Genomic DNA, 27,018 nt, shown 5'->3' with positions numbered 1-27,018 from the left:
AACAAAATGTGCATTCCTTTTTTGAGGCATTTATTACTACAGCATTATACAGTTTTTATTAATGTGCATTACCTATTGTTATTTAACTGTCCACTATCAACTCATTATATTATTGGATTCTCTGTTATCAGTCTTAATGTTTTTATTGCTTCTTGTTTACATTTTTATTGCATTCTGATGGTGTCGACGTCACCCGTGGTCGTGCTTTCGCATTGGCTCCCGGTGTCCTCGTGCATCCGTCCCGAAGTAGCTGAAGGTTGAACTGCTTCCCTCCATCCGCACTGCTGTTCTTTACCGTGAGCGTTCACCGTATCCCACAGAGCCATGTCGGTGTTCACAGACGTGCCCCAAGCCCCGCCGGTGGCTGTCTTCAAACTCACGGCCGATTTTAAGGATGACCCGCATCCGCAGAAGGTGAACCTCGGAGTCGGAGGTATGGGAAGCTAAGCTAACGGGAGCGCACTAAATCCTTGGCATTTCTTCCCATTGAGTGTAGTTTAGTTTATGCACATTTTGACAACAATGAGCTGTATTGTTACGTTAAGGTAATAAATGGCTTTACGGTTGAAGTAAGGTTTAAAACACGGTTAAATTAGGATTAAAAATGCACGTTGTGGATTTAAAAGGAATGTTATGTAAGTAGAGGCAGATGAAGGTGAAATGTGGCAATCATGATCCACCTGTGCAAAAATTAAAAAAAATCTCCCCTAACCCCTTACGGTAATAATCTATTTTGTTTGTTTTTAAGATGTTTTCCCCATTTTTTTCAAGGTAATGCCAACGGCCAATTAAGTGACCTACTGTAGCCCCGTCTCCGACCGAAACGCCTGGGTTGTAAAAGTCCTCCAAGCTAATGCTACGCAAATGCTAAGTTAGCCTTGTCTGGAAGAATGAATGGAAGAAGCAAGTCTGATGACAGTTCACCAGGATCCCAGTTATTACTACAACTTTTCATATCAGTCAAAACAAATATTTATGATCGTAGGGCTGTTTCTGGTCATTGTTTATGATTTGACCTTTGCAACATGCTAACATTGCAGCTAGCAACCACAAATTAGCCCACAGTTTGGCAGTTGCTGCAAATGTGTATGAAATGAAAGGGATTTGGAAAAGCGTGACAAGTCTTGTGACGGCTCAGTTTTGTGCGTAGATTGATGTGTGCTATAGTTATAATCTTGTCATAAAAGTTAATTTTGTTATCTATTCTCGTTGAGGGAACTTGATGTGCCGTGCAAGGGGAAAAAACACCTTATCTTGCTTTAATTGTTAACTTGGTTTATTCATAAGGAACCCTATTCCTTAACTGGCCAAAAACTGTGTGTTAATAATATTACCTTTTGTTTTTTGTTAAAGCTAATCTTTTACTTTTGCGTGTTTTTATTTTGGATCAGTTATAATAATAGGTTACATTTAATTTGAGACACATTTCAAGACACTCAAGGTCACCTCACAACAATTCGAAATTCAACATGTAATAAAACTATGGAGAAAATAGCTACAATAAAATACAGTAAAATGCATCATGTTAAAATGTCAAAATCTTGTAAAATGTGCATCTTCTTGCATAGTAGTTACACAGGGAGAACAATTCAACTTATGTTTTGTTACCACGATTTTACTCAGACCAGAATTTTAGAGCTCTGTCTATTTACTGATATACATTGGCAAGTTTGTTTACACTACAGTGGGTATAACTGACCTCGTTGTGCTCATTTAACTTGCAGATACTTGCTATATCATACCAACAAGATTCTAGCTATACAGCATGGGAAATATGTAGTGTATTTTTGGACCAGTTGCATCTAGTTTAGCCCCATTTTACTCGTGGGTTATGTCTGATTTAGTTATATTTTAGTCTTTGCTTGGATTTGTGTTTAAAGCATATCAGGATTAGACCTGTCATGATAACAAATTGTGAAGCGTAATATATTGCTATAGAGATGTACTTTGAAAAACGATAATATTGGAACTACTTTCACTGATACAAAAACAGTAAAGGTTTATCCCAGTAAACGAATTATTATATATACAGTAACATTAAAAGGCCTGAGCAGCAACAAATAAGCAAAATCAAGCAGTAATTATCCATAGAAGTTATTCAACCATCTAAAGCTCAAATCTTAGTCTTACAACAAAAATACCCAAATTCTCCCAACTTTTACAAAAAAAATGTACACACCATAAATATTAAGACCCAAAATATATTGTTCCAGCTTTCATATATTGAATACTAAGTCGAAATGGTAATTATCATGGCAGGTCTAATCAGAATATCTGTTCATTGCAATACGATATGGTACCACCGACTGTTACTGCATTGACCTTGTAACGTCCGTGGTCTGGGACGCAGCATGACTTTGAAAGTGTGATACATGATACAGGATTCATGGAGTTCCTATGGAGTCAAATAAGAGGGTCACTCTACTACTGCATTTGTTACTACTTACTGCATTAGGACTAGTCAGATGTTGATTTAAAAAAAAAAAAAAATCTAATTTGTGTTGTTGTTGTGGCCACTTGATATTTGCAAGAACTTCCCACAAAATTCAACTAAATTAGCTTCCCACAAAATTATTAAAATGTTATGCATCATATTTATATATTTTTATGATTGTGGTAGCACATAGTGTAGCGGCTTCCCTCCAGCGAACCTTGAAGTGAGAGCCAGAGTGGGTCCTGGGTTGTAGATTTGTGACACGCTGGGTGTTTATTGAGGACAAGTACGCTGAGATCCGATATGCGTTTGTGGGTGATTTATTTCAGCGAACACGCAGGCACACGGAGCATTCAGCAGCGCAGCAGAGAAAACAGACATGGATTGACACAGATGGATGTAACAGGTTATGGCATAATAAGTAAATGGAAACAAGCTAGCAGTCAACAAAAATTACCCAGCTACCCAGCCCTAACTCTCAACACTGTGCCCCAAGCAAGTGTCGCCTTTTCAAACATATGTGCACGTGCACCTGCCCACATGAGCCCCACCCTCTTGGCTCTCAACCAATCGCACACAAGCAGCAAACACACTGTGCACCCCTCTACCTGTCTCCTACACATAGCAACGTCTTTTTGCTTCACTAGGATAACTAAACTTACTAATCTGATTCACACAAAGACTAGCCCAGCTAAATAATGTTGGCCCAATATGATAAGACTAGTAAATAATCCTTTAATGTGAGCAAAATACCATGATTAATTTGTATGTGGGATTTGATCTTGTTAGCACGACAGTATTGTATTTGGTTGCTTGAGGGTTGTTGTGTTTCTTGGCAACAGAAGCTCTGACTTGCTGCAACACGACTTTCAGCACAATAATTTAATGTACAGTGGATCAGTGAAATATAAAGCTTCAGTTTAACCCCAGATTCCTGAGTCAAAGTTTAATACTCTCTTTACTGTGCTATTCCAGGCTTTTCCACACACAAGATTATACAGGCTTCACCGTTACAGATTTATGCTATTGCCACAAGTATGAACTTTGGCAATAGTACTCATTTCACTTACAATAGCTCATGTAGATTTTCCAGTTCCCTTGAAAAGGGTAGAGGATACACAGGGAGGACATACACACTTCACTCAAAGATCATGAGTCTTACACACAACCTCCTCACTAAGAGGCAGGAGACACAGTAACACAGGGAGGGCATGGAGTGAGGGAAAATTATCTAAATTCTAAAAAGAATACTATAAAAACATACTAAAAATATAGAAACAACAATGCGTGATACTGTTTCTAGTTGGGGCTGAATGATTTAAGAAAATATCTAACTGCTATTAGATATTGTATATGACAAGCATTGGGATTAGATTAATGTTTTAATAATAGTTCACATTGTAAATCCTTTCAGAAGAATTGACAAAAAGATTGATAAAAAAAAAAACCTAATACAACAATCACATTTCAGAACGTGTTTGTACAGATCTAAACTACAGGATTACCAGTTTTTATGCAGAATAAAACAGAATATTTTGCTGTTTGTGGAGGCAATTATGGCATTTGCATTCAAAATGAAATTGTGATTTCGATTTAATTACGATTAATCTTGTATTCTATTGCAAATTTTGCTGATAAAATCAGATCTATGTTGTCATTATGTGGCCCTAAAATAACACTGTGCCTTTTCTGTGCATCACAGCATACCGTACAGATGACTGCCTGCCATGGGTGTTGCCGGTGGTGAAAAAGGTGGAGCGCCTCATTGTGGAGGACGAGACTTTGAACCACGAGTACCTGCCCATCTTGGGACTGCCTGAATTCAGGTCTGCAGCCTCTAAAGTGGCTCTGGGAGATGACAGCCCTGCCATTAAAGAGAACAGGGTAAGCTCTGGCAACCAGGGGGAACTACAGGAACTGCAGCGGCTTAGCAGATTTTGTGGCATAGTTCTTTTTTTTCTCCTAGTGACCGCCATTTTATTTGTCAATATGTTGGTGACTCTACCTGACAAGTCTTAAATTCTTATAATCTTGTAAATGCCGAAAACGAAAAGTCCCACATATAGGTATAGGATCGACCGGCTCGGTGAAAAATTTCATAAAATTGGCACCGCGACAATGTCCCACGGCTACTGACTCGACATCGCCACCTAGAATTTGACCCCGATGGGAGAGGAGCCTGATTAATTTTGGAATACATGCACAAAAATCGGAACAGTGATAGAGCACCATGGGACAAGCATAAAAATGAATTGAAGCACTGCTGTATGACGGACAGGAAGTTGGCCATATGGGATCAAAAATTCGCCACTTCATTCGCAGCGTGTTTTCAAAACGCTACTAGTCTCAGGTTTTTGGTCCAAATGAGCTCAGATTTCACATGCCACATCTAGACACATGGGGTTTCATAAAATATCCACGTTTTCTCCGAATTCCACACGGTTCGCCCGTACGCCGCCACCGAAAAACGCTTTCGTTTCCTGTTTTTTCGATGTCCTCTCACGACCACAGGCATTGCCCTACAGAGCTCACATTCACATCACATATGCGAGATTGGGGCATGAATGGAATGCAATATTAATTGTAATCAAAATGAACACTATAGCGCCCCCTACCATAGGGGTGAAACGCCAACATTATCGGATTCCTACGAAATTCAGGGAATAAATTGGGGGCATGACGTCGACCAAAAAATAATATTACGGGCATAGGTCAATTTTCACACTTGGCCACCAGGGGCGCAAAGACTCCAAAAAAAATAGAAAATTTTTGAAAAATATCTGACACGCACATGCATTGGTCTACACAGCTGAAATTCACATCACACATGTGACATCAGAGCATTAATAGAATGCACTATTAATTGTAATCAAAATGAACACTATAGCGCCCCCTACCATAGAGGTGAAACGCAAACATTATCCAATTCCTATGAAATTTGGGGAATCAATTGGTGGAAGAACCAAATAATTACATTATGGCCATGCGTTATTTTCCACGGTTGGCCACCAGAGGCGCAATGATTTGAAAAGACATTGGCACATCACATCTACTCCTAGGTTTTTCATCCGAATGAGCTCAAACTCCACATGCCACATCTATAGAGGTTGTTCATCAATAATCATCCATGTTTTGGAAATATTCATTATGGTTTTGGTGTAGTTTGCTGTCAAAAAATTACTTCATTATTGGATTGAAATTCACACACCACTTTCAGATACGTGAAACCTATCTAGTCCTAGGTTTTTCATCCAAATTACCTAAAACTCCACGTACACACGTTGCTTGTCAATAATCATCCACGTTTTGTGGATATTTTGTACGGTTTACATGTAGCAGGCCCTCAAAGTATGACTTCATCATTGGATTGAAACTTTCACTTAAGTGCAAATGAAACCTATCTAATCATAGGTTTTTCATCCAAATTACCACAAACTCCACATACAGCATGTACACATGTTTATTGTCAATAAACATCCACGTTTTGGGGATATTCTTTCTGGTTTATGCACAGCACACTGTCAAAATATGACTGCTTTCCTGCACATTTCATTCGCTCTCACAGACACATGGATCAACCTAAAAAGCTCAAATTCTAATCACTGATACAGAATAAAACTGTGAAAACAGAAACATTATGAGCACGTGGCCAGTGACCTCTATAGCGCCTCCTACAGGCCAGGTAAAAGACACAACTTTGTTCGATTGGCATGAAAGTTGGGGAGATAATTGTGGACCTCAAAAGGGGCAAAAAAGTCAATTACACCATACCTGTATTGTGCACAAGGTTGCTAGTTCAAAGCCATGGACCATCATTATAATGCGATGTCCATCGCATTATAATGATGCGATGGACATCGCATCGGGGGGGGGCGCGGGGGGCGAGGGCCATCATCGCTGCTCGCGGTTTTAATTAATCTTAAACTTAATCTTATTTTCTGGTTAATAATAATGTTAAATGCATAAAAAAAAAAAAAAGTTAAATACTTTAAAATGTAGTAAAAACTGCCATTCCTTCATTAAAACAATCTAGTATAAACCTCTTTTCTATGAAATCCTGGGAACAGCCAGGTTGGGAATGACTATACCAGAGGATGCTGGATAAAATGAGCTTTGAGATTTCTCAAATGAACTTTCCTTGTAATATTACATTTTAAAAATGTGATTTAATTTATTTGACAACATCTAAAATCACCTTAGTCAAAGGACAAACATGTCAACTGAAAAAAATAGTAGTGAAAGTGAGCCCTTGTGTGTTGCAGGTGGGTGCGGTGCAGTGTCTGGGGGGCACAGGAGCTTTGAGGATTGGGGCAGACTTCCTCCGTCGCTGGTACAACGGCACCAACAACACGGCCACTCCCGTCTATGTCTCTGCACCCACATGGGGTCAGTATTTAGCTGAAGTCTGCTACATTTACGTAAACAGCTGTTCAAATTTCAAACCATTCACTTCCAGAGAACCACAATGGCGTCTTCTCTGATGCTGGATTCAAAGACATCCGTCCATATCATTATTGGGATGCCAACAAACGCGGCCTGGACCTGGATGGACTTCTGGACGATCTGGAGGTTTGTGTTTTCGTTCAAATAAATTTCTGATCTCTGAAATAGATTGTTATTCCCAAGATTACGTTTGCTTTACCTCTGCCGTGTTGAAGATAGAGGTAAAGCGAAAGTGCACTAGTGGAGGGTGTGCCAGCTGTTCTCAAAGGGCATTTGAACAATAATGCACTAAGTAAGTGAAATATGCCATATTGTGGAACATTCCAGGCAATCCAGTAACTTCTCTATGTAGACAAGCATGTTTCACATGTCCCACCGGAAACGTTACCTAGTGCACCCTAGGACCAAATTATAGTGAATTACAAGAATAGCAGTGCAGTGTACAACAAAAAGATAAAAAATTTGTTGGCTTGTTGATTAAACGGTATATTTTTCTTATCGTATGTATTTGACAGAAAGCTCCAGAGCATTCGATCTTTGTGCTTCACGCTTGCGCCCACAACCCAACTGGCACTGACCCGACACAGGACGAGTGGAAGAAGATTGCTGAAATCATGAAAGTAATCTCCATTTTACACAACTGAAATATGTTTGATTTTTTGATCCAATCTGTGACCTTTTACTGTAATTATAAACTACTACTGTCAATTAGGAACAGGTGAAAGGAAGAAGAGGAAAGTTGGAAGCTTTTTTTACTTACTTTTTGCTACCCATTTCTGCTAATTTACCCCTTCCTCTTTACCAATTCTGAAAACTGCAAATGAGTCATTCCATGTCACTACAACCAGATGCTGTGTCTGTGGACCGGGTCGTCGAGACACCCGTCTTCGACCGCTGCCCTGTCCTCTTTGCACCTGACCCCTATGAGACCCTCTGCAGGTGGTGAGCCCACAGGAGGGCGGACCCACGTCATTCTTTCGGCCTGAGCCCGGCCGGGCCCCATGGGCAAAGGCCACCAGGAACTCGCATTCCAGCCCCAACCCCAGGACTGGCTCCAGGGTGGGGCCCCGGCTGCGCCATACCGGGTGACGTCACAATCCTTGTTATACTGCTCATCATGGGGAGAATCCTTGCCTCAAGTGGAGGAGTTCAAGTATCTCAGGGTCTTGTTCACGAGTGGGGGACGGATGGAGGTGAGATTGACAGGTGGATTGGTGCAACATCTGCTGTGATGCGGTCGTTGTATCAGTCCGTTGTGGTAAAGAAGGAGCTGAGCCGGAAGGCCAAGGACAAGCAGCCGAAATGGGTTTCCTCCGCAGGGTGCCCTTAGGGATAGGGTGAGGAGCTCAGTCACAAGGGAGGAGCTCGGAGTAGAGCCACTGCTCCTCCACGTTGAGAGGATCCAGCTGAGGTGGCTCGGGCATCTATTCCGGATGCCTCCCTAGGGAGGTGTTCTGGGCACGTCCCACCGGGAAGAGGCCCCGGGGAAGACCCAGGACATGATGGAGGGATTATGTCTCTCGGCTGGCCTGGGAACGCCTCGGGATCTTCCCGGAAGAGCTGGAGGAAGTGTGTGTGGAGAGGGAAGTCTGGGCCTCCCTGCTGAAACTGCTGCCTCCGTGACCTGGCCCCGGATAAAGCTGAAGAAAATGGAAAATGGATGAATGCAAATGAGTCATGGAGTTGTGGATGACATTGTGTACTTATTTAAAAGAAGTTAGTTACATGGCTAAACATTTACTCTATTGCGAGTACTGCTGTCCAGATTAAAAGTTCAAAGTATGCATGGAAACTTCTACATGTCATTAGTACTTTTTTAACATGATTTTGTAGCACAGGGCAGGCTATGTAATGCTGCTATGTTTGTTGAGAGATATGAGTTTTTCTAAAAGCTGTCAGTTTTTTAATTAATTTTTCATGTTTTTTTGTTTCCAGAGGAGGAACCTGTTTGTGTTCTTCGACTCAGCCTATCAGGGCTTTGCTTCTGGGAGTCTGGAGAAAGACGCATGGGCCATTCGTTACTTTGTTTCTCAGGGATTTGAGCTGTTTGTGGCTCAGTCTTTCTCTAAGAACTTCGGCCTCTACAGTGAGTCCTCTGCACCAGGCATAACTAGACCAGTGTGTCCCAAACAGAGGGATGCAGACACCTAGAAGTACAAAGCAAATTACTTAGAATGATTTCAGGATAAAAAGGAGCCGAAATTGATTTTTTATTTTTTTTTTTTAATGTAGACTTGGTGAAGGAACTGAAGAATGAGCATTTACAAGATGATTAAAGATTTAAGAATTTTATACTTTTTACAAGAGAAATACAAGGGAATTACATTAGCATCAATCAACCAATCAGCATAGTTATGATACAAGTATCAAGGTTAATTTGTCTCAACAAATAGATATTTTAGTTTAATATTTTAGTTGACAATTTTTCTAAATCCTTCAGATTCAATTCAGGAGGTTACTCAAAAGGCCTTATGATAATACAAAAATGTAATATTATACCAGTGCAAGCTGTGGTTACTGTACGAGGGATGTCACGAGGGATTTTAGATAGATAGTGCTACAGCAGCACAACCCACTTAAACTTGTTTTAGTAATTTTTTTTTTTTGTTCTGTCTCTCACTGCATGTTTCCCTGGTGTTCTGTAGATGAGAGAGTGGGGAACCTCACAGTTGTGGCCAAAGATGGTGAGAATCTGACCAGGACCCTGTCTCAGATGGAGAAGATTGTGAGGACTACCTGGTCCAACCCTCCGTCTCAGGGCGCACGCATCGTCAGCAAAACACTCAACTCTCCAGAGCTATTCGCTGAATGGTAAATTTCCCCATTTCTGCTGCTCACTATGATGCATATGTGTTGTTTACACAGATCTTTATTATGCAGTTAAACCTGTCTACTGCATGGGTGTCTGTTAAATCCTTACATCAGGTGAATGTTAAGCCAAGAGTTATGAGGTCATTCTTTCATCTTAAAATATTATATAGTGTCATGAAAATAGAAATTTGTTCTTGACAGACTTTTGCCATAGCTGTGTTTAACTGGGGCTAGCACTGCTTTACACATGTTCATGAAAATTTTAAATATTTACTCAATAACTTGATTGTTCCTCTATAACTTGCCACATTTTCCCGTGCTTGTTAGTATTATTTGTGATAAAATTGTGCAATGTTGTACAAGCTTTAAGAAAACCTGCAACCAAATGGCAGATTAAATGATACACAATTGAGGGATTCCCTGTGTCTGTCCTGTGTAGGAAGGATAACGTAAAGACCATGGCAGACAGGGTGCTGCTGATGAGAGACCAGCTCCGCTCAAAGCTCCTGGCTCTGGGGACTCCTGGGACCTGGGACCACATCACGGCTCAGATCGGAATGTTCAGCTTCACCGGACTTAACCGTGAGTTGCACTAAACCACCATACCACCAAATGTCTGTAATTATAGTCATTTCCTTACTTGGGTCAGAGGATCTATAAGTAAAAAAAAAAAAAAAAAGGCCGTCTTGTTGATTGTGTTGATGATTGTATATAATATTTGAAAATATACAATCATCAGTACACAATTGATAAGCACCTTGCCTAGTATGAATGTGGTGTGCGTGAGTGTTGGTGGCCGATGACACAGACTGACAGAAACGGGGCTGCCCATCCACAATAGCAGCATAACACTAACTAATATGGAGCGAATGAATAATGCCCTGTATCTGAGCGTCCAAAAAGCACTATAGAAATGCATTATAATGATAAAATTATGTGAACTCATTTGGGAAACAGGGTAACTTGTACAGCAGTAAGGAGTCATTTTTGTATATTGAATGTGATTTTATTGGTTTAACTCTTGTTTTCTCATGTCTACAGCCAAACAGGTGGAGTACATGATAAAGGAGAAACATGTGTATCTTATGGCTAGCGGACGAATCAACATGTGCGGCCTCACCTCCAAAAACATCGACTACGTAGCTCAGTCCATCCACGAAGCAGTCACCAAAGTCCAATAAGAAACTCCGCTTTACTCTCCTACACTTCCCATTTCCTTATCTCTGCTTCTTCTGTACTCTGGTTAAAGCTGAAACCAATCAATCAGGGAGCTAGAATCTGGGAAGGAACCATTGCAAAATAGAAACGAGCACTTTTTTGGTCCTATCTGTTCACTGAAGAAGGCAGTTTTAATGAATTGAATTTATGGAATACTGTATCTTTTAAATGTGATACTGAACAAACATTTAACCATGTCCCCATATTATCTCTGTAGTTTGTTCAAAAGCAACTGAATGCAACTCCACATATATAATTTTGACTGAAACTGGAAAACTTTAATGATGACTTAATATAAATGAAAAAAATAGCACAATTTTTATGTTGTCTATAAATTCACTCTCCCTTCGCTGTACCGTATATTCACTGTCTCTCTTCTGTACATGTCTGGCTTTAAAATATCAAACATGGGCTGTCGTTATAATACATTTAAATGGGACAAATGTCGTATTATGCTCTGAAATGGACTTAAAAACAAATCTACAGTTCATTGTTCCTGACCAATAGCAACAATCTGTAGTAAGCTGCAGTACTGGATGTGTATACTGCCAACTGAAGACAAATACATTTCAAGTATCCTGTTTTAACAAGAAATTTTAAGTTATTACCAGATATGCACTTTTTTTTTGTCTCAACCGTGGACCTCGTGGACCTATAATTACTAACTTATTTTCAGTTGGCAGCATTACGGCAACAGTTTTCACTTCAAATGAATAAAAGTGGTACTATCAGATCATATTTGTGTGGCGTTTGTGTAAAGGTGTTTGTGTAAGGTGTTGAATTAAATTTATATTCATGTGGTAGAGTATTTATTCTCTCTTGTGCATGCAATGAAAATATGCAGGCTAAGATATTTTAAATGTACACTTTTCTATTAAAGCTTGAATAGAAATACATTAGGGAAGTTGGACCTCTACTAAAAAGTAGGTACAGCCCATTTTAATGAGGAAAACAATTTACTTATATAAATAAACAGGCAGAAGCAATGAGAAACTCATTTTACTGTTCAAGTCATTAACAAATACAAAAATAAACCAAACTTGGTAACAATGGCAATAAGTTGTTAAACAGTTAAATGTGATGTAACAGGAAAAACAGTAATGTATAAAATGTAACACCACAAAACTGACTAAGAATCATTTAAATATTGTATCTTGCTACAAAAGGAATCTGATCCACTTATATCTAGTAGACGGTAGTCCAGGTAATTCAAATGTGAAATAAAAAATATATATTAAAAAGACATTGGTACAATAAAGCATCTATTCCCAGCAAAATTAGTCAAAACCTAGGAATGGGCGATATGCTGACCAATAGAAGTGGGTGGGGAAAAATGTCTGAGCATAGGTTGTTCCAGGATTGGATCAATTACATTTTTTGTTCGCCATATTGCCCAGCCCCATCAAAAACCATTCACAGAACCCTCATGTCAACATCCACTACACCATCAACCCTTCCAAGTGTTTCATAAACAAAAACAGATACAAAAAGTGCAAATTAAAAAAAAAAAAAACATTTTCATCATACATAAAACCCCACTAACCTGCAATTTAGAAGGCTACAAACGCAATATTCTGTTATTTAAAGATGAAATTCTGTGACAAATAATCGTAGTTGGCCAATTGCAACTACCGCAATGGTCTGACCAGTTCTCTGGAGAAATCAGACCATAATCGGACAAGAACCGCACTGACTACTGTCCATGTAAACATACTGACTGTAAAAGGAATGATGAATGTTTTTGTACCTTTTGAAATGTGTAAAATTAAGACTGAAATGTAAAACCTTCAAGGGCTACACAAATTATCACAATCTACAAAGACTGCAAATATGTTCAGTGTCTTCTGTAAACAATGTTATTTCAGAATTAAAACGGCTGTAGTAAAGTCTCATATACAAACTTGGTCTCAACTGTGATTCCAGTATTAGTGAAGAAGTTTACAATGGTTGGCTTTATTAAAAATATGAGGAAAAAAATCACAAATGTTATTGTAATACTTAAGTTTGCAATATAAATGAGCCAAGATAACTAAGTGAAAACTCAACACTACTTAGATCTTCAGATAAAGATTATTGTTCAAGTTTTTATAGGTGATGTAGACATCGTTGGACAGTGTTAAAAAAAAAAAAAAAGTAGTCCCTCATATAGTTACCTGAAACTTTAAGCCCATCATTTCCAGCAATCCAACAAATCAACAAACAACAACTTTCTCCCAACTTTCTGTAACCAACGACTCACAGCTTTTAAAAATCACCCAGAAATCCATAAACTCAAGTAACATTTCACATTTAACATAGATACAGTCAAATGTACTGACCAATCTCAATCACAGTAACAAAACAAATAAAACCGCAAGCGGCAATGGTCAGCCCTAACCCCCCACCACCCAGCAGGCAGAAATATTATTCCTGCTTTTAATTTTATTATTTTGTACCGTACCAATGCCACAAAAATATTATAAAATTCATATTAAAAGAGGCTTATTCTGTACATGTATAAATACTCCAGGCTACAGACTCAACAAGATGGTAGTTCAATGAGGTTCATCTTGTCTTCCAATAATTTATTTTAATAGATTCTTTTGTCAAAAAACCTGTTTAAATCTGCTCACCAGACACGCCACAGCTACATCATGTGACCACTCTACGGAAGATCACTAGTGAGTAGTTGAAACTGTCAGGTATTAAAACAAACTCAACCTTGGTCTGAAAAAAAGAATCAAATAAAAAAACAAAAACAAGATAGTGGTTACTTATTTACAGCAGCTACATAAGACACACGTTTAAAGGCAATTGTGAAACAAAGAACCCAAACCAATGTCAAGAAACTGAAAATATGAATACATTTGTGGTATTAGACTGGACCATATTATGTATCAACAGTGTAATTCATATCATAAATGTATTTTGTAGATATGACAAAATTACAACAGTCTTTATTACATTTATTGGTTTAAAGGTTAAATGTGTAACTTTCCTGGTGAAGGGTTCGCCACCTGCTTGTCAGTATGGAGATGTTATTAGTTTCTTATTGGTTATGAGACATATGTATCTTCATGGAGACAAACAGGTGGCTTAACTGGGCCAAGATGCAGGAGATATCTATGGAGAAGTGACCTCACTCACTGTAAGAATGTGCATTTTAAAGTATTTTTAGCCATAAAAACACCTGTAATTAACATTTCAGGCAATACTTTGAGTTTATTAAATGTCTAGAGGCTGGGATTTAAGTGATGTATTTACAGTAACATTAATAGCAATAAAAGTCTCAAAAGTTCAAATAAGTTCTTGAGCTGTGGTTTGGTTTCTCAGTTTTATGCAGTTATAGTCACAGTTAAAACTCACTAAAAATATAAAGAAAAGAAGATTAAGAAAAAAGAGAAAGGGATGAATATGGCTCAGAGTGAAACATCCTGAGGAGAGAAACAGGAGTGGGGCATCAGCGGAGACGCCTGAAAACAAATGAACACAGGCAATAAACATTTTTTCTGTGAAGCAAGTTTTACTAACAAAAATACACACATTTTTAGTAGGCTTTATCAGATTTGTATTTATGTAAACTGCTCAGCTCTGCAGTATGGTGAACTCCACTGAGGTTGTGTATGTTTAATGTTTAATCTTAGGATTTTTTATTATAAGTGAGATTTGTGATTTTTAAAACATGTTTATCATCCACACTGTTAGCATGCTAGTTGTTGTTAGCGCAATTTACAATAAAAAGATTCAGTACAATGTAGAGTAGATATTCGTGACTAGATCCCACTTACCCTTGAAGTCTTGACACTTTTTTCCTTAAAGTCTCGGTTTCTTACTATTAGCCCCGCCTTTCCCATAAGCTGACCATTTGGGCTGTTCACCTGTGGATACGAAACATTAAGATACAAGCAAGTAACATAAACCATAAAATAAATGAAAGCATGATGTTTGGTTACGCACAGCCTGCAGTAAAACATTTTCTTTCCCCGTTTTTCTCCCCGTTCTGACAGCCACTTCTGGGGAAATATGTCGAAGTCGTCTCTCTGCAGTCAGCTGGTCACCACGATTTTTACGCTAAAAACATAATATTTTAAGCTTCATTGTTTGTTACATTTGAAAAAGCTAGTTGCAAAATGGAGAGAGAAATGTTGAAGAATTGTGTCAACACTTGTGTTGTTAAAAAAACAAAAAAACAACATCATTGCGTTTTGAACGGCTGTGCTGTAGCTGACTACTGACAAATCCTGTGCATCAATAACTGACTAAAAGGGAAAGGGGCTTGGCACTGGAAAAAGCTCTCAAAACATTATTTTACCCAGAGAACTACTGATAAACAGCATTGTCATAAGTGAAAAGGCAGATTAAACTGGAAAGTCATACCCAAAACTCCATCTTACTCACTTGATGCATTCTCCTTTCTGCTGTAGTCCTTATAAATCTCCATAATAACTACAGCCCTAGTGGTTTGGTTCATTAAGGGTACATACTAAACATTGGAACAAAAAAATTGAACTAAAATGGTAGTAAACCCAGAGCTGAACCAGGAGTAGACCAGGATCAAATCATAATCAAACAGCTATTTTTCCCATCACATGCTGCAGTACCTTGATGAGTCCACCGAAGGAGCGCGATCGTGGATGTTTTTTGGGACCTGCAGGGACCTGAAGACAATCGGAGGTCGGGGTTCCAGTCTGTTTCACCAACTACAAGCAATAAGAACAAGCACATATAGGCCAGTCATAATTAGGTATGCACCAATCCAGCTTTTTCAGTTCTAATACCAATTCCAGTACTATGCACTGGTATCTGTATCTGCAGATACTTAGAGCGAGAGACTAAAAGTAGCATGTATTTCCTCTATACAAAAATAAAGTAAGACAAAACTGATGCAAAATAGTATAATAACGATAATAATAATTGTTATTATTTGTATTATTATTATTAATCTCTAAAGTAACTACAGAACAGCTTTCTACAAATAAAAGTTCAAACATTGAGACATTCTGGGCCAACTACGACCAGTGAATAGGGGAAACAAGATATCAGCTGAACCGACATTTGCATAGCCAATATCCAATCCAGCAAATCTTAAGGTGTTGGATCGGTGAATCCCTAGTCGTGATAACACCTTTAGTTGTAATAGTTTGCAACCAAAAACCAGGATTATCCCAGAAACCCCTTTCTTAATGAACAATTTTACCAAAAACATGAGCTATGATAAATAATCACTGACAAAAAAGGTACATAATGAAAATATCACATGTAAACAAGCCTGAGAAGACATTGAGCTTGTCAGTGTTAGCTTGTTTCTTGTAGATAGGCCCAGTAATTAACCATAACCAGGTCAGAAGAACATCAGCATAAAATTCTGACTTGTGCTCAATTTAAACTAAAATAACTGTAGAATGACGTCACATGAACTTCAATCTGTTGACTGACCTGGCGGACGAGTTTCTTCTTCTTGGCGGAGTCGGGCATGTTGTTGTTGACATGTCTGAACAGTTCTTTGAGGGCGTCCTCCGTGTACTGGGAGGCAGGGGAGGGGCAGTGGTCTTGAGCTAAAGCCCCAGTCGCAGTCCTCTTCTGGGGCACAGCTCTCCTCTGCACCGGGGAGGCATTCAAGGACAAGAGCTCAAGGTCATCCTGAAACAACAGGAACAGGTCAGGAAGGGTTGTGCATTTATGTTTTAATTATTGTGCCAGTCAGCTACAAAAAAGGTGAAAAACTACAACTATTATAAGGTGCATTAATGGAGTAATTTTTTGGGTGAAGGGTCCGTCACCTGCTTGTTTCCGTGTAGTGCTGCAACAATTAATTGGAATAACTGCGACTAGTCCACTACTGAAATAATCATAATGGTATTTTATAGACTAAAACACATGCAAAAAGATGTTTACGTTAATATATCACAATGGAAAAACGATTTCTGATTCTCATAAATAGTACACTTTAGTTGTTTATATATATTCTATATTTAGAAGCACAGGCACCATATTTCAGTCTTTACATGGTTAAAATGTGTTTTTTTTAGTTTTTTTATCATAATGTAAGTAAAATAGGCTCTTTAAGTTTACCTTGCTTTGTAGAACATTGGTTCCAGAGAAATGTTGCTTGGCGAAATCTCTAAGGTAACCAGGAGCCTAAGGCACCAGAGGGAGATATTTTAAAAAGAAAAAAGTATAATAAAACATTTAAAACCCAGATTTCTGACCTTGAAGAGCTTCTGTGAGTGTTTGATGAGGAAGGCCATGCTATTGTTCAGTTTCTTCAGATTGTCCTTCAGATCGTTGGCGTTCATCTACATCACATAAAACACATGACAAACTTTACAGATACCTTTTACATTTCTAATAACTTAACTAATATTTAAGCTGGGACCAACACATCATCTAATGGGTGTACCACAGGATTGGTAAAAGACAAAATCTGAAACAGGTAAGTCCAACATTATAGTTACTTTCAAATACAATAATGTCCCTTTTTCAGTGATTTTTGGGGCACAGGTAGTTTATACTTTTAGAGCATGTTCACACTTCTCTCATGCTCTTATTCCTGTGATGATCTGCTTTTTTGGTAAAATCAACGTTTCATGATTTGCTGATATTCTCTCGAATGCTGTTCTATGTGCAAACAAAGACACCTTTTCCCACCCATGCCTCCTACTGGTCAGCATGATCAACACTGAGTGAGTGACAGGTGAATTTGACCAGTTGTAATGAAAAAACAGACGACTTTAGTTACCTCTACAAGGCATACGACATACTAGGTTTACATGAATCATGATCGAATCAAAACTGACTTTAAGAAAATTTGTTTTTTCTTGGATATTGCCCACCCCTACTCACATTTTTTGGCCAGAGCACGTGCGGGGCGAACATGAGGGCCAGGTTGAAGGTGGACATCTTGTTTTTGTCCTGGAGTTTGGCTGTGTGGTAGAGCAGATCCAGCAGCAGCTTTAGAAGGGAGCGGTTTGTGGGCGGCAGCAGCAGGAACAGAAGCTGCAGAGACTCAATCTGACGCTCTTTATTTGGCACAGACGTTTTGTTCCCATGTTCATCAAAGAGGGTTATGTCTGAGAGAAGAGAGGCAAGAGGACATGCAATCAAATATAATGTGGACAGTCAGAAGCAGGTCATATTCCAGCTGCCTTCAACTAGTGATGGGAAGATGTGGCTGTGTCCTGATTTGTGCCTTGTTTAAGGTTGCCAAGTCAACTGGCATTATACAGATGAAACCAGAAGATTACATACACTTTTTTCTCACTGTCTGAAATTAGACTAAAATTTTAGGTCAATTAGGATTACCAAAAATAATTTCTATTTGCTAAATGAATAATGATAGAGGGATCTTTTAGACAATATTTCATTACTTTCCGCAAACGTAGAAATTTTACATTTCATTAGTACTCGGTACCACTGAATTTACACTATGACTTGGATCAAATGTTTTGGATATCCTTCCACTAGATTCTCACAATAGTTGGCAGAAATTCTGGCCCTTTCCTTCTGAAAGAACTGGTGTAACTGAGTCTTGCTCACACATGCCTTTTCAGGTCTGCCCATAGGTTTTAAATAGAGTTGAGATCAGGGCCTTGTGATGGCCACTCCAAAACACTGACTTTGTTATCCTTAAGCCACTTTATAACCAGTTTGTGTGTGCTTCAGGTCATTGTCCATTTGGAAGACCCATCTGCGCCCAAGCTTTAACTTCCTGGCTGATGTCTTGAGATGTTGCTTCAGTATTTCCACATAATGTTCTTTCCTCTTGATGCCATCCATTTTGTGGAATGCACCAGTCCCTCCTACAGCAAAACAACCCCACAACATGATGCTGCCACCCCCATATTTCACAGTTGGGATGGTATTCTCAGGCTTGCAAGCATCCCCTTTTTTTCTCCAAAAGTAACGATGCTCATTGTAGCCAAACAGTTCAATTTTTGTTTTGTCAGACCACACACCATGTCTCAAAAAATGTATTGGTCCCTGTGTGCATTTGCAAACTGTAATCTGGCTTTTTTATGTTTCTTTTGGAGTAATGGCTTCTTCCTGCAGAGTGGCCTTTCAGTCCATGTTGGTACAGTACTCGTTTCACTGTGGATAATGACACACTCTAACCAGCTTCAGCAGCATCTTCACAAGGTCTTTTGCTTTGGTCCGAAATGCGCATATCAACCCAAGAACAAAAGCATGTTCATCTCTGGGACACAGAACCCATCTCTTTCCTGAGTGGTATGATGGCTGGACCTTCCCATGGTGTTTGTACTTGCGTATAATAGTTTGAACAGATGAACGTGGCACCTTCAGGCATCTGGAAAATGCACCTAAGAGTGAGCCAGACTTGCACAAGTCCACAATTCTCTTCTTGATATCTTGGCTGATTTCTTTTGACTTTCCCATGATGTTACACAAAGAAGTGTATCAGTTGTGCCTTCAAACACATCTACAGGCATGTCTCTAATTAACTAAAATGTTGTCAATAAACCTATCAGAAGTTTCCAAAGACATGACATCATCGTATGTGTTTTCCCAAATTGTTTAAAGACAGTAATCCATGTATGTAAACCATGAAGCCTTTGAAGAAAGTAATGAAAAATTTTATTTATCTTCTCTCATTATTCTGGCATTTGGGAAATAGAAATAATTTTGGTAATCCTAATTGACCTAAAACAGAAAAAGTTTAGTCTGATTTCATGTCAAACAGTGAGAAAATAGTATGACCTTTTATATAGTGTATGCAAACTTAACAATAACAATAATGATAATAATAATAATAATACCGTAGTCTTATATAGGGCTTTTTCCTAATGCTCAAAAGTCATTTTACAATTTTGTACAATATTCATTCACTTCATGCTCTGTAGTAGTAAGCTACTATTGTTGGCACAGCTGCCGTGGAGTAGACTGATGGAAGTGATGCTGCCACTCTGCACCATCGGTTCCTCCCATCACCACCAATTACTCTGTCATTATATCCATACTAGGTAATGTGAGTGAAGTGTATTGCCAAAGGACACAGTGACAATATGTACCGGAGCCAATGCTGGCAGCTGATATTCCCCTGTTGTCTCCCATCAAAGTACTAACCAGGCCCAGCCTTGCTAAGTTTCTAAGATCTGCCAAGATCAGACAATGGTTATGGCCCAAGTTCAAGTGGGACATAAAACATCTAACCAAAAAAATTAGCCAAACTTAACCCAAATGTATGAAGTAAAACTTTTTTGCTGGATATAAGGTCACTAACCTAACCATCACACCCAGTGTCTTGCTTTTTACTGCCCCCCTCTTGTTACAATCCATCAGCATTTATTTTTTGCATGTTCTAATCTATGTGACAATAAAGATTTACTGTCCATCATGTACCTGCAATCTTGAGGTGAGCATGAAAGTGTCTGTGTGTGAGCAGGGGTTCAGGCAGCTCTCCCAGGAGACTCTTGAGCAGAGAGGCCACATCATTTGGGTGGAAGTCTCCTGAGCTCCAGTCCACCTCCACCCCAGAACTGAGCAGCTCCCTGAGGGTTTGCTGCCGAACACTGTTCCCTGGGACACGGAAGAGACCCTCCACATGCAGGTCTAAAATAGACAGACAAAAGAAAAGTTAAGCATCAATAAATCATACTTACAGTGATAACAGCTCTCTACCTGCAGTTTTGATGTATAAGGCATTAGTTGTTACAGACACAAATAATTAGTTACATCATGCATGTTTGTAATTAAAAGTGACTACACTTACTCTTGCTGAGGTATTCAATGAGCTGGTAGATCTGAGCGATGCAGGTTTCATTCAGCTGAGTCCCAAAGAGAATGCCTTTATCTGGAAAATAGGAATTTATGGCTTCATGCACTTCATGCACTGTAGGCCTGTAGTATATAATTGAGTTGGGCACCAACAAAAAGGTTTATGGCTAGTATGCAGATTTTGTCATTTATATCACTGATTCTTAACCATACGGCCAGGCTCATTGTAAGGCCTCGAGCACCTCCTTAAGGGCTTTGAAAATAATATAATATAATGCATTTAATAAGTGGGTCTTAGATAGACCCTGGAGGAATGAAAGTTTAAAACCAAACGCTGGAACATTCCACACACACACCCCCACACACACCCCCACACACCCCCACACACACCCCCCCCCCCCCCCCCCCCCCCCCCCCCCCCACACCCCCACACCCCACACACACACATTCTTACAAGATGGATCAGTTTTATACCATACTATGGAGGATTAAAACCAAAGGAACAACATTTCCATGGAAATAAGCAGGAGGAGGCCCTCCAGCAGGCCAGCAGGTCAGATTTGTGGAGATGCAAGCCCGCTCAGAGTAAGGATGCATGTTTTTCTAAATTCTTACAGTGTAATAAACACAGCCAACATAAAAGAACATGCTTTTTTTAAGTCTATTTTTTAGTTACATATTGTAGCTTTTAAGTTTTTCCTCAATGTTCCAAGACATGTTTAAATTTGCACTGTGAACTGAATCCTGATTTGGAAACACATGTATGGAAACGTACATATAATTGTGCAACCCAATAAGCCGCCTTAATTCCCTTCTCACCTTTGCGTTTGAGGAAGTTGAAGGACCTAAAGAAGCCCGTGCTGGAGCCTGTGGGGGTTTTGGGGCTATCTTCTCCGAGCAGCTGAGAGAACTCTGTCCCGGGCAGGTCTATGAGGCGCGTCACATTACTCAGGACCACCTCCACAAACACATCTGGACTCTCGTGACGAAGCTTCTCCACAAAGAAGTCAGGGTTAAAGATGAGAGGAGTGTGAGGAGCTGAGTCTGCAGGGGGCATCCTCACTTTGGTCATGGCAACTCTAGAGACACATAAGTAATAATGCAATGAATAGTCAAAAATGCTTTACAAGCTAATAAAATCATGGAAACAAGCACTAAAAATGTCTTGAAAAGGAATGGAAAATTCAGCCATTTGTTAACCCATTAGTAAAAACGTTTTACCCAATTTACCCCCTAAACAAATCAGTTTGTAGTAGGGCTGTGCAATCCTCAAATTTTAATCAAGATTAGAAGTCCACAGCCAATCCTCTGTCAAAATTATGCGGTTTGGAGTTCAGACTTTGGAGGAAGATATTGCACTATTTTTTGTTTTAAATTGCAATGATCTGTATTATTTGTTTAGAAAATTTGCAATGAATTTCATTTTTATTGTAAAAAATAAATCAAATAGAAAATTGATATGAGGGGGAAAAAAATTGACATTTTGTCTCATCCCCAGTTTGTAGGTAAACCCATCAGACCATAGCTACACTGTATAGTTATGCTATTATTAATAGCAATAGCAATAGCAATTATTGACATTTTGTCAAACAATAAAATTGCAATGTTGTTATCCTTCACTGATAAACTGTTTTTTCTCTTTCCAGTCCTTTTTGAGCTTAAATAAGAAAAAAATATGTGAAATGTGCTTCTTGTGTTCCCTCATCTGCTTGAAATAAATAAATAAATAAATAAATAAATAAATGAGTACTGATAAATACTGGCACAAAACCAAGTACAATATGTAAATAAATACAATATGTTTTATAAGAAGAAAAGAGAAAAATCTAGAGGAAATTTCTGAATGTAGATGTGAAAGAAGAGGCTGCAGTCTTAGTAACAGTTTAACAGTATTATTCTCCTATTTGATTAAATATTGTGTTTCACAAAACACTCAAAGATTATCTAAAGCAAGTTTAAAGCTTCACTTAATTGTAAACGTTTTATTAAACGTTCCCTAATACTATTAAGAGAATAATGCATATGCCTGTACAAAGACCACCGACCATCACATGTTTATAAGATATTATTCATCATTTCTATGGGAATCTGCATCTTAAATCGCTAGTGTCAATTTCAACAATTTCCCGACCAAATCGAGATTCACATTTTAGCACAATGAAAACTAACTTATTACTGGAAATCTGCTGTGTTTTCACTGGATATTGTGTTAAATCTTACCTTTTATTTAGCGAGTGTTCGTTGACATCTCTCCCCGCTGCCATGTTCGGTTTGAATGCTCCGCTGTTGTGTAGCAGGCCCCGCCCACTTCATACCCCATTGGCTGTTTTTCAAAGGAAGGCGGACCCTTGTGTGAATCCCGCTCTGTGATTGGTTGATTTGAATCCAGTAGCTTTATATAAATGAGTATAAAAAAATCTCTGTGTTTTGAGCTGTTTCTCAAATGCAAGGTACCTTGCCATGCCTTACTTCTAAGTCAGTTCCTCCAAAGCTGGTTCCTTCCAATCCAAGACAAGTGTCCTGCCTTGGCTCAAACAGACTAATGAAACCAAGAGAGTCTAAGAACTAAGAGTCTGCAGAGAGAGCTCGCAGCAGGCACAAAAATGCATCAAATGTTCACAGCTGAAAATAACAGCATGGGTCTGTATTGCTTTCGCATCATCCTACGTTTAACCAAATGATTAGAATGTTTATCAAGCAATTAATAAAATAATACAAATTTAAAAAGTATTATTTGTTTATAAAGTTTTTCATGCTGGAGCATCACTTGTAGAATCACAATGGGTGTTTTTTCAATTTCCAGAGGCCTTCCTCCACTCTGTAGCACAGCGGTCACCAACACTGTGCCCGCGGGCGCCATGTCGCCCCCAAGCCCCACATGAGTCGCCCGCAGACCGGTTCTAAAAATAGCACAATCACAAATAGCATAATCAAATGACACTATCCTAAACATATGTTCGTTATACGTGAAGTTTAGATACGTTAAGGTGAACTCTGACCTACTCAGTTCAAAGGTCAGTATTGTGCGCGTGACAAAATCAGTGCTCCGCTCTCGCGCTGTGGAGATGCTGAATGCAGTGAAAAAGTCACACAAAGCAGGCGAGATTAATTTGAAAAAAAAATTAAGTGGATTTTTCTTCAACATTACATAATTGATAACTTATATTATTTATGTTTTGTTAAAAAGATTTGTCAATGGATAGTGAAAATGGGACACTTTTCCAATGAGATGTAGTGATATAATTGTCATCTGGAAATTGAACATTTACTAAGATTAGTAAAGTTAAAGTGCTGAATTTTGATATCTGTTTCTCTCCTTGCTCGTTGTTAATAATTATTGTGAGAAACCATTAACGTGATATGACTCAGTGCTCATGAAGTAGCTCTCTTATAATATCTGCACTAAACTGGACACTTAATAACACCGGTCACTTTAATAAGCCACTTTGCACTGTTGTTTTGATGCTGCTGTTGTATATATTTTCTCAGTATTTCATTTGATTTTTTAAGCATATCTTTTTAACTTTGTGCATGCCCTTATTTGTATTTGTATTTATTCAGTGTGTTTTTATGTTGCACTTTTTCACCGAAGCAAGTTCCTAGTTTGTGAACTGTGTTCACAGACTATGGCAATAAAAGTCTTCTGATTCTGATTCTGATTCTGATTCTGAAAAAGGTTGGTGACCCCTGCTGTAGCACTCCTCTGGAGTGGACTCCTCCGATGCAGAAGCAGGGGCCTGGGGCCTCTGCACACTGTCGGGCGGGGGGTAAACTTCTAACTCTGATGAAAATTGTCTTAAAACATCCTTCCCTCATTATTCTAGCATTTAGCAAATAGGATTACCAAAATTATTTTTAATTGACATAAAACAGGAAAGTTTAGTTTGATTTCATATCAGACAGTGAGAAAAAAAAGTGTATGTGTCTTTTTATATAGTGTATGTAAGCATCTGGGTTCAACTGTAGCAGTATGCACTGGAGGAACTTCTCAGAGAATTTTGATTAATCAACATACAACTTGATGGCACTTTGCGACCAAGCACCATCCCACATAGGATGTGGGAAATCTCTTGTCACCTGCCACTCCACCACAGGATAAAGGTTATGTGTTAAATTATCAAACTCACACATTATTATCATTTGTAGAATTGGACAGCAACATAGACATGTATATATTAGATTATCTTTTAAACAGCAGGTCACGCTGTCTTGAAAAAGAAAAAGGCAGTGTGATTCTGCTGCTGTAAAAGAGAACTGCAGTGTGAGACTGCTGCTGGCGTGAGAGTGCTGTGCCTCCTGCAGTTTTATATTACTGGAATAACCCAGAGTTGTGTTAGTCCAATAGTGACTATAGTGCTTTACACAGGTTGGGTTAGCATTTTAGTAATATAACAATAACTTAAGTTTCCAGGAAGCCAATGTCCATGCAGTGGGAGGAGCAACAGATTGTTATATAAAACATGTGCCTCAACCCCAGACCAAATATCTCATTAACAAGAGCTATCAGTCATGGGTCTGCTGCTGCCTTTGCTTCTTAGCTTTCTTGCCTGTATTTTTGGTGGACTGTACTTTCTGGGAGTTTTTAGACAAAGACGTCCAGGAGAACCTCCTTTAGATAAAGGTTGGGTTCCTTGGCTGGGTCATGTCCTGGAGTTCCGGAGGGACACTCCCAAATTTTTACAGAGAATGAGGCAAAAACATGGTGATATTTTTACAGTACAGCTGGGTGGTGTTTATGTGACCTTTCTTCAAGACCATTTGTCATTCAGACAATTTTTCAAAGAAAGCAGAGAAAAAATTGACTTTACTACATTTTCTAAGACGCTCATGAGAGTCTTTGGCTATGAGAGTGCTTTTAATTATACGTCAATCAATCAGGAAATATACAGGCAGCACCTCACTGGTCACAGACTGCACATGATGACAGAATCTATAATGAGGAATTTGCAGAAACTCATGCTGCACAATCTTGGCTCTGCTGCAAAACAAAAGACCTGGACAGAGGGAGAACTTTTCAATTATTGCTGCAACATTGTGTTTAGAGCTGGTTACCTGACTTTGTTCGGCAATGCATCATCAAAGACTGAAGGAGATGAAGAGAAAGCCAACACTAAAGACAGAATTGAGTCGGAAGCCTTGCTTCATGAGTTTCGCAAATACGATCAGCTTTTTCCTGATTTAGTTTATGGTGTCCTACCCCCAAGCGGAAGGAAAGAGGCTTTCAGAGTGAAGAGTCACTTTTGGGATGCTCTGTCCATGAAAAAAATTAAAAGCAAAGACAACATTAGTGGCTGGATATGGGACATGTACAACGTGCGAAGACAGAGAGGTATGTCAGAGTCAATGATCAACAGACTCATGTTTGCATTACTCTTTGCTTCTCAGACCAACACTAGGCCTGTTTCGTTTTGGCTTCTTCTTTATCTTATGAAGGACCCTATTGCAATGGAGGCTCTGAAAAAAGAAGTAGATATGGTTCTTAAGGAGTCTGGGCAGGAGGTCCAACCTGGTGGTCCTCCAGTCAACGTAACCTATGAAATGCTCATGAAAACACCAGTTCTAGACAGTGCTCTTGAAGAAACTCTTCGTCTTGTGGTAGCACCAATGCTCCCCAGATCTGTTCTTCAAGATATGACGCTGAAAATGGGTAATGGTGATGAGTTTTTAATCCGCAAAGGAGATCGCATGGCTATTTTTCCTTACACTGCTGTTCATGTTGACTCTGAGATCCACCCTGACCCATATACCTTCAAGTACGACCGGTTCCTCACTCCAGAAGGTACCAAGAAAACCGATTTCTACCAAGGAGGGAAAAAGGTGGAGTACTTCTCCATACCCTGGGGGTCTGGAGTGTTCAAATGCCCTGGTCGCTTCTTTGCCACCAACGAGATCAAGGTGTTTGTTTTCCTCATGTTTGTCTATTTTGACTTTGAGCTGATTAATTCAGGTGAGAAGATACCACAAATCAACCCGACACGGTGGGGATTTGGAGCCATGCAACCAGACACAGATGTCAAGTTTCATTACAGGCTTAGGCACTAAATGCACAAAACTGCAATGATCCTTTTGCAGTTCACATTGTAATAAGTAAAAATAGGCCAGATTGTATTACTACTGCTACAGTATAACTTAATAATTTTGCTAAAAAATTGGAATTAATCTTACTATTTCATAACAAAAAACATAACAATGAAGATGAATCATGTTTTTAAAAGTTGTGTTGCTTTAAAGCCTATTGTCAAGTATTTGTCTGGCAGTATCTGGCAGCTAACCTTCTTACTCAGGGGAGGCGCCAAGATTTGGAGGGCATGACCAAATCATCCCTTTGTGCTAACAACATGATTTATTAACCAGCTTATTTACAACAGTGATTCAAACATGGAAAGATCCATGTAGCAAAA

The 27,018-nt window shown here is 39.0% G+C and overlaps 3 protein-coding genes across 3 annotated transcripts; 2 read left to right on the top strand and 1 right to left on the bottom strand.

The window, feature by feature from the left end:
* Window positions 1-226: 226 nt before the first annotated feature.
* LOC117373160 (aspartate aminotransferase, cytoplasmic-like) lies at window positions 227-12,396 on the top strand. The gene is made up of 9 exons (XM_033969057.2): window positions 227-433; window positions 4,137-4,318; window positions 6,697-6,820; window positions 6,891-7,003; window positions 7,393-7,497; window positions 8,813-8,963; window positions 9,523-9,688; window positions 10,128-10,270; window positions 10,730-12,396. Exons 1-9 carry the CDS (start codon window positions 325-327, stop codon window positions 10,867-10,869), a joined length of 1,233 nt encoding a protein of 410 aa, XP_033824948.1. The 5' UTR covers window positions 227-324; the 3' UTR covers window positions 10,870-12,396.
* A 42-nt stretch (window positions 12,397-12,438) lies between these two features.
* arhgap19 (Rho GTPase activating protein 19) lies at window positions 12,439-22,906 on the bottom strand. The gene is made up of 12 exons (XM_055232565.1): window positions 22,838-22,906; window positions 21,437-21,696; window positions 20,613-20,693; window positions 20,243-20,452; window positions 17,729-17,955; window positions 17,095-17,181; window positions 16,958-17,023; window positions 16,322-16,525; window positions 15,487-15,585; window positions 14,843-14,956; window positions 14,674-14,763; window positions 12,439-14,358 (listed from the first exon to the last, which is right to left on the bottom strand). Exons 1-12 carry the CDS (start codon window positions 22,879-22,881, stop codon window positions 14,305-14,307), a joined length of 1,536 nt encoding a protein of 511 aa, XP_055088540.1. The 5' UTR covers window positions 22,882-22,906; the 3' UTR covers window positions 12,439-14,304.
* A 2,213-nt stretch (window positions 22,907-25,119) lies between these two features.
* LOC117372807 (7-alpha-hydroxycholest-4-en-3-one 12-alpha-hydroxylase-like) lies at window positions 25,120-26,659 on the top strand. The gene has a single exon (XM_033968678.2). It carries the CDS (start codon window positions 25,127-25,129, stop codon window positions 26,657-26,659), a length of 1,533 nt encoding a protein of 510 aa, XP_033824569.1. The 5' UTR covers window positions 25,120-25,126.
* The last annotated feature ends 359 nt before the right edge of the window (window positions 26,660-27,018 follow it).

Source organism: Periophthalmus magnuspinnatus, chromosome 1 (genome assembly GCF_009829125.3).
Source record: "Periophthalmus magnuspinnatus isolate fPerMag1 chromosome 1, fPerMag1.2.pri, whole genome shotgun sequence".
NCBI classification, from domain to species: Eukaryota; Metazoa; Chordata; class Actinopteri; order Gobiiformes; family Gobiidae; genus Periophthalmus; species Periophthalmus magnuspinnatus.
The sequence above is the reverse complement of the archived record's forward strand: the minus strand, read 5'-3'. Positions and strand labels throughout refer to the sequence as shown.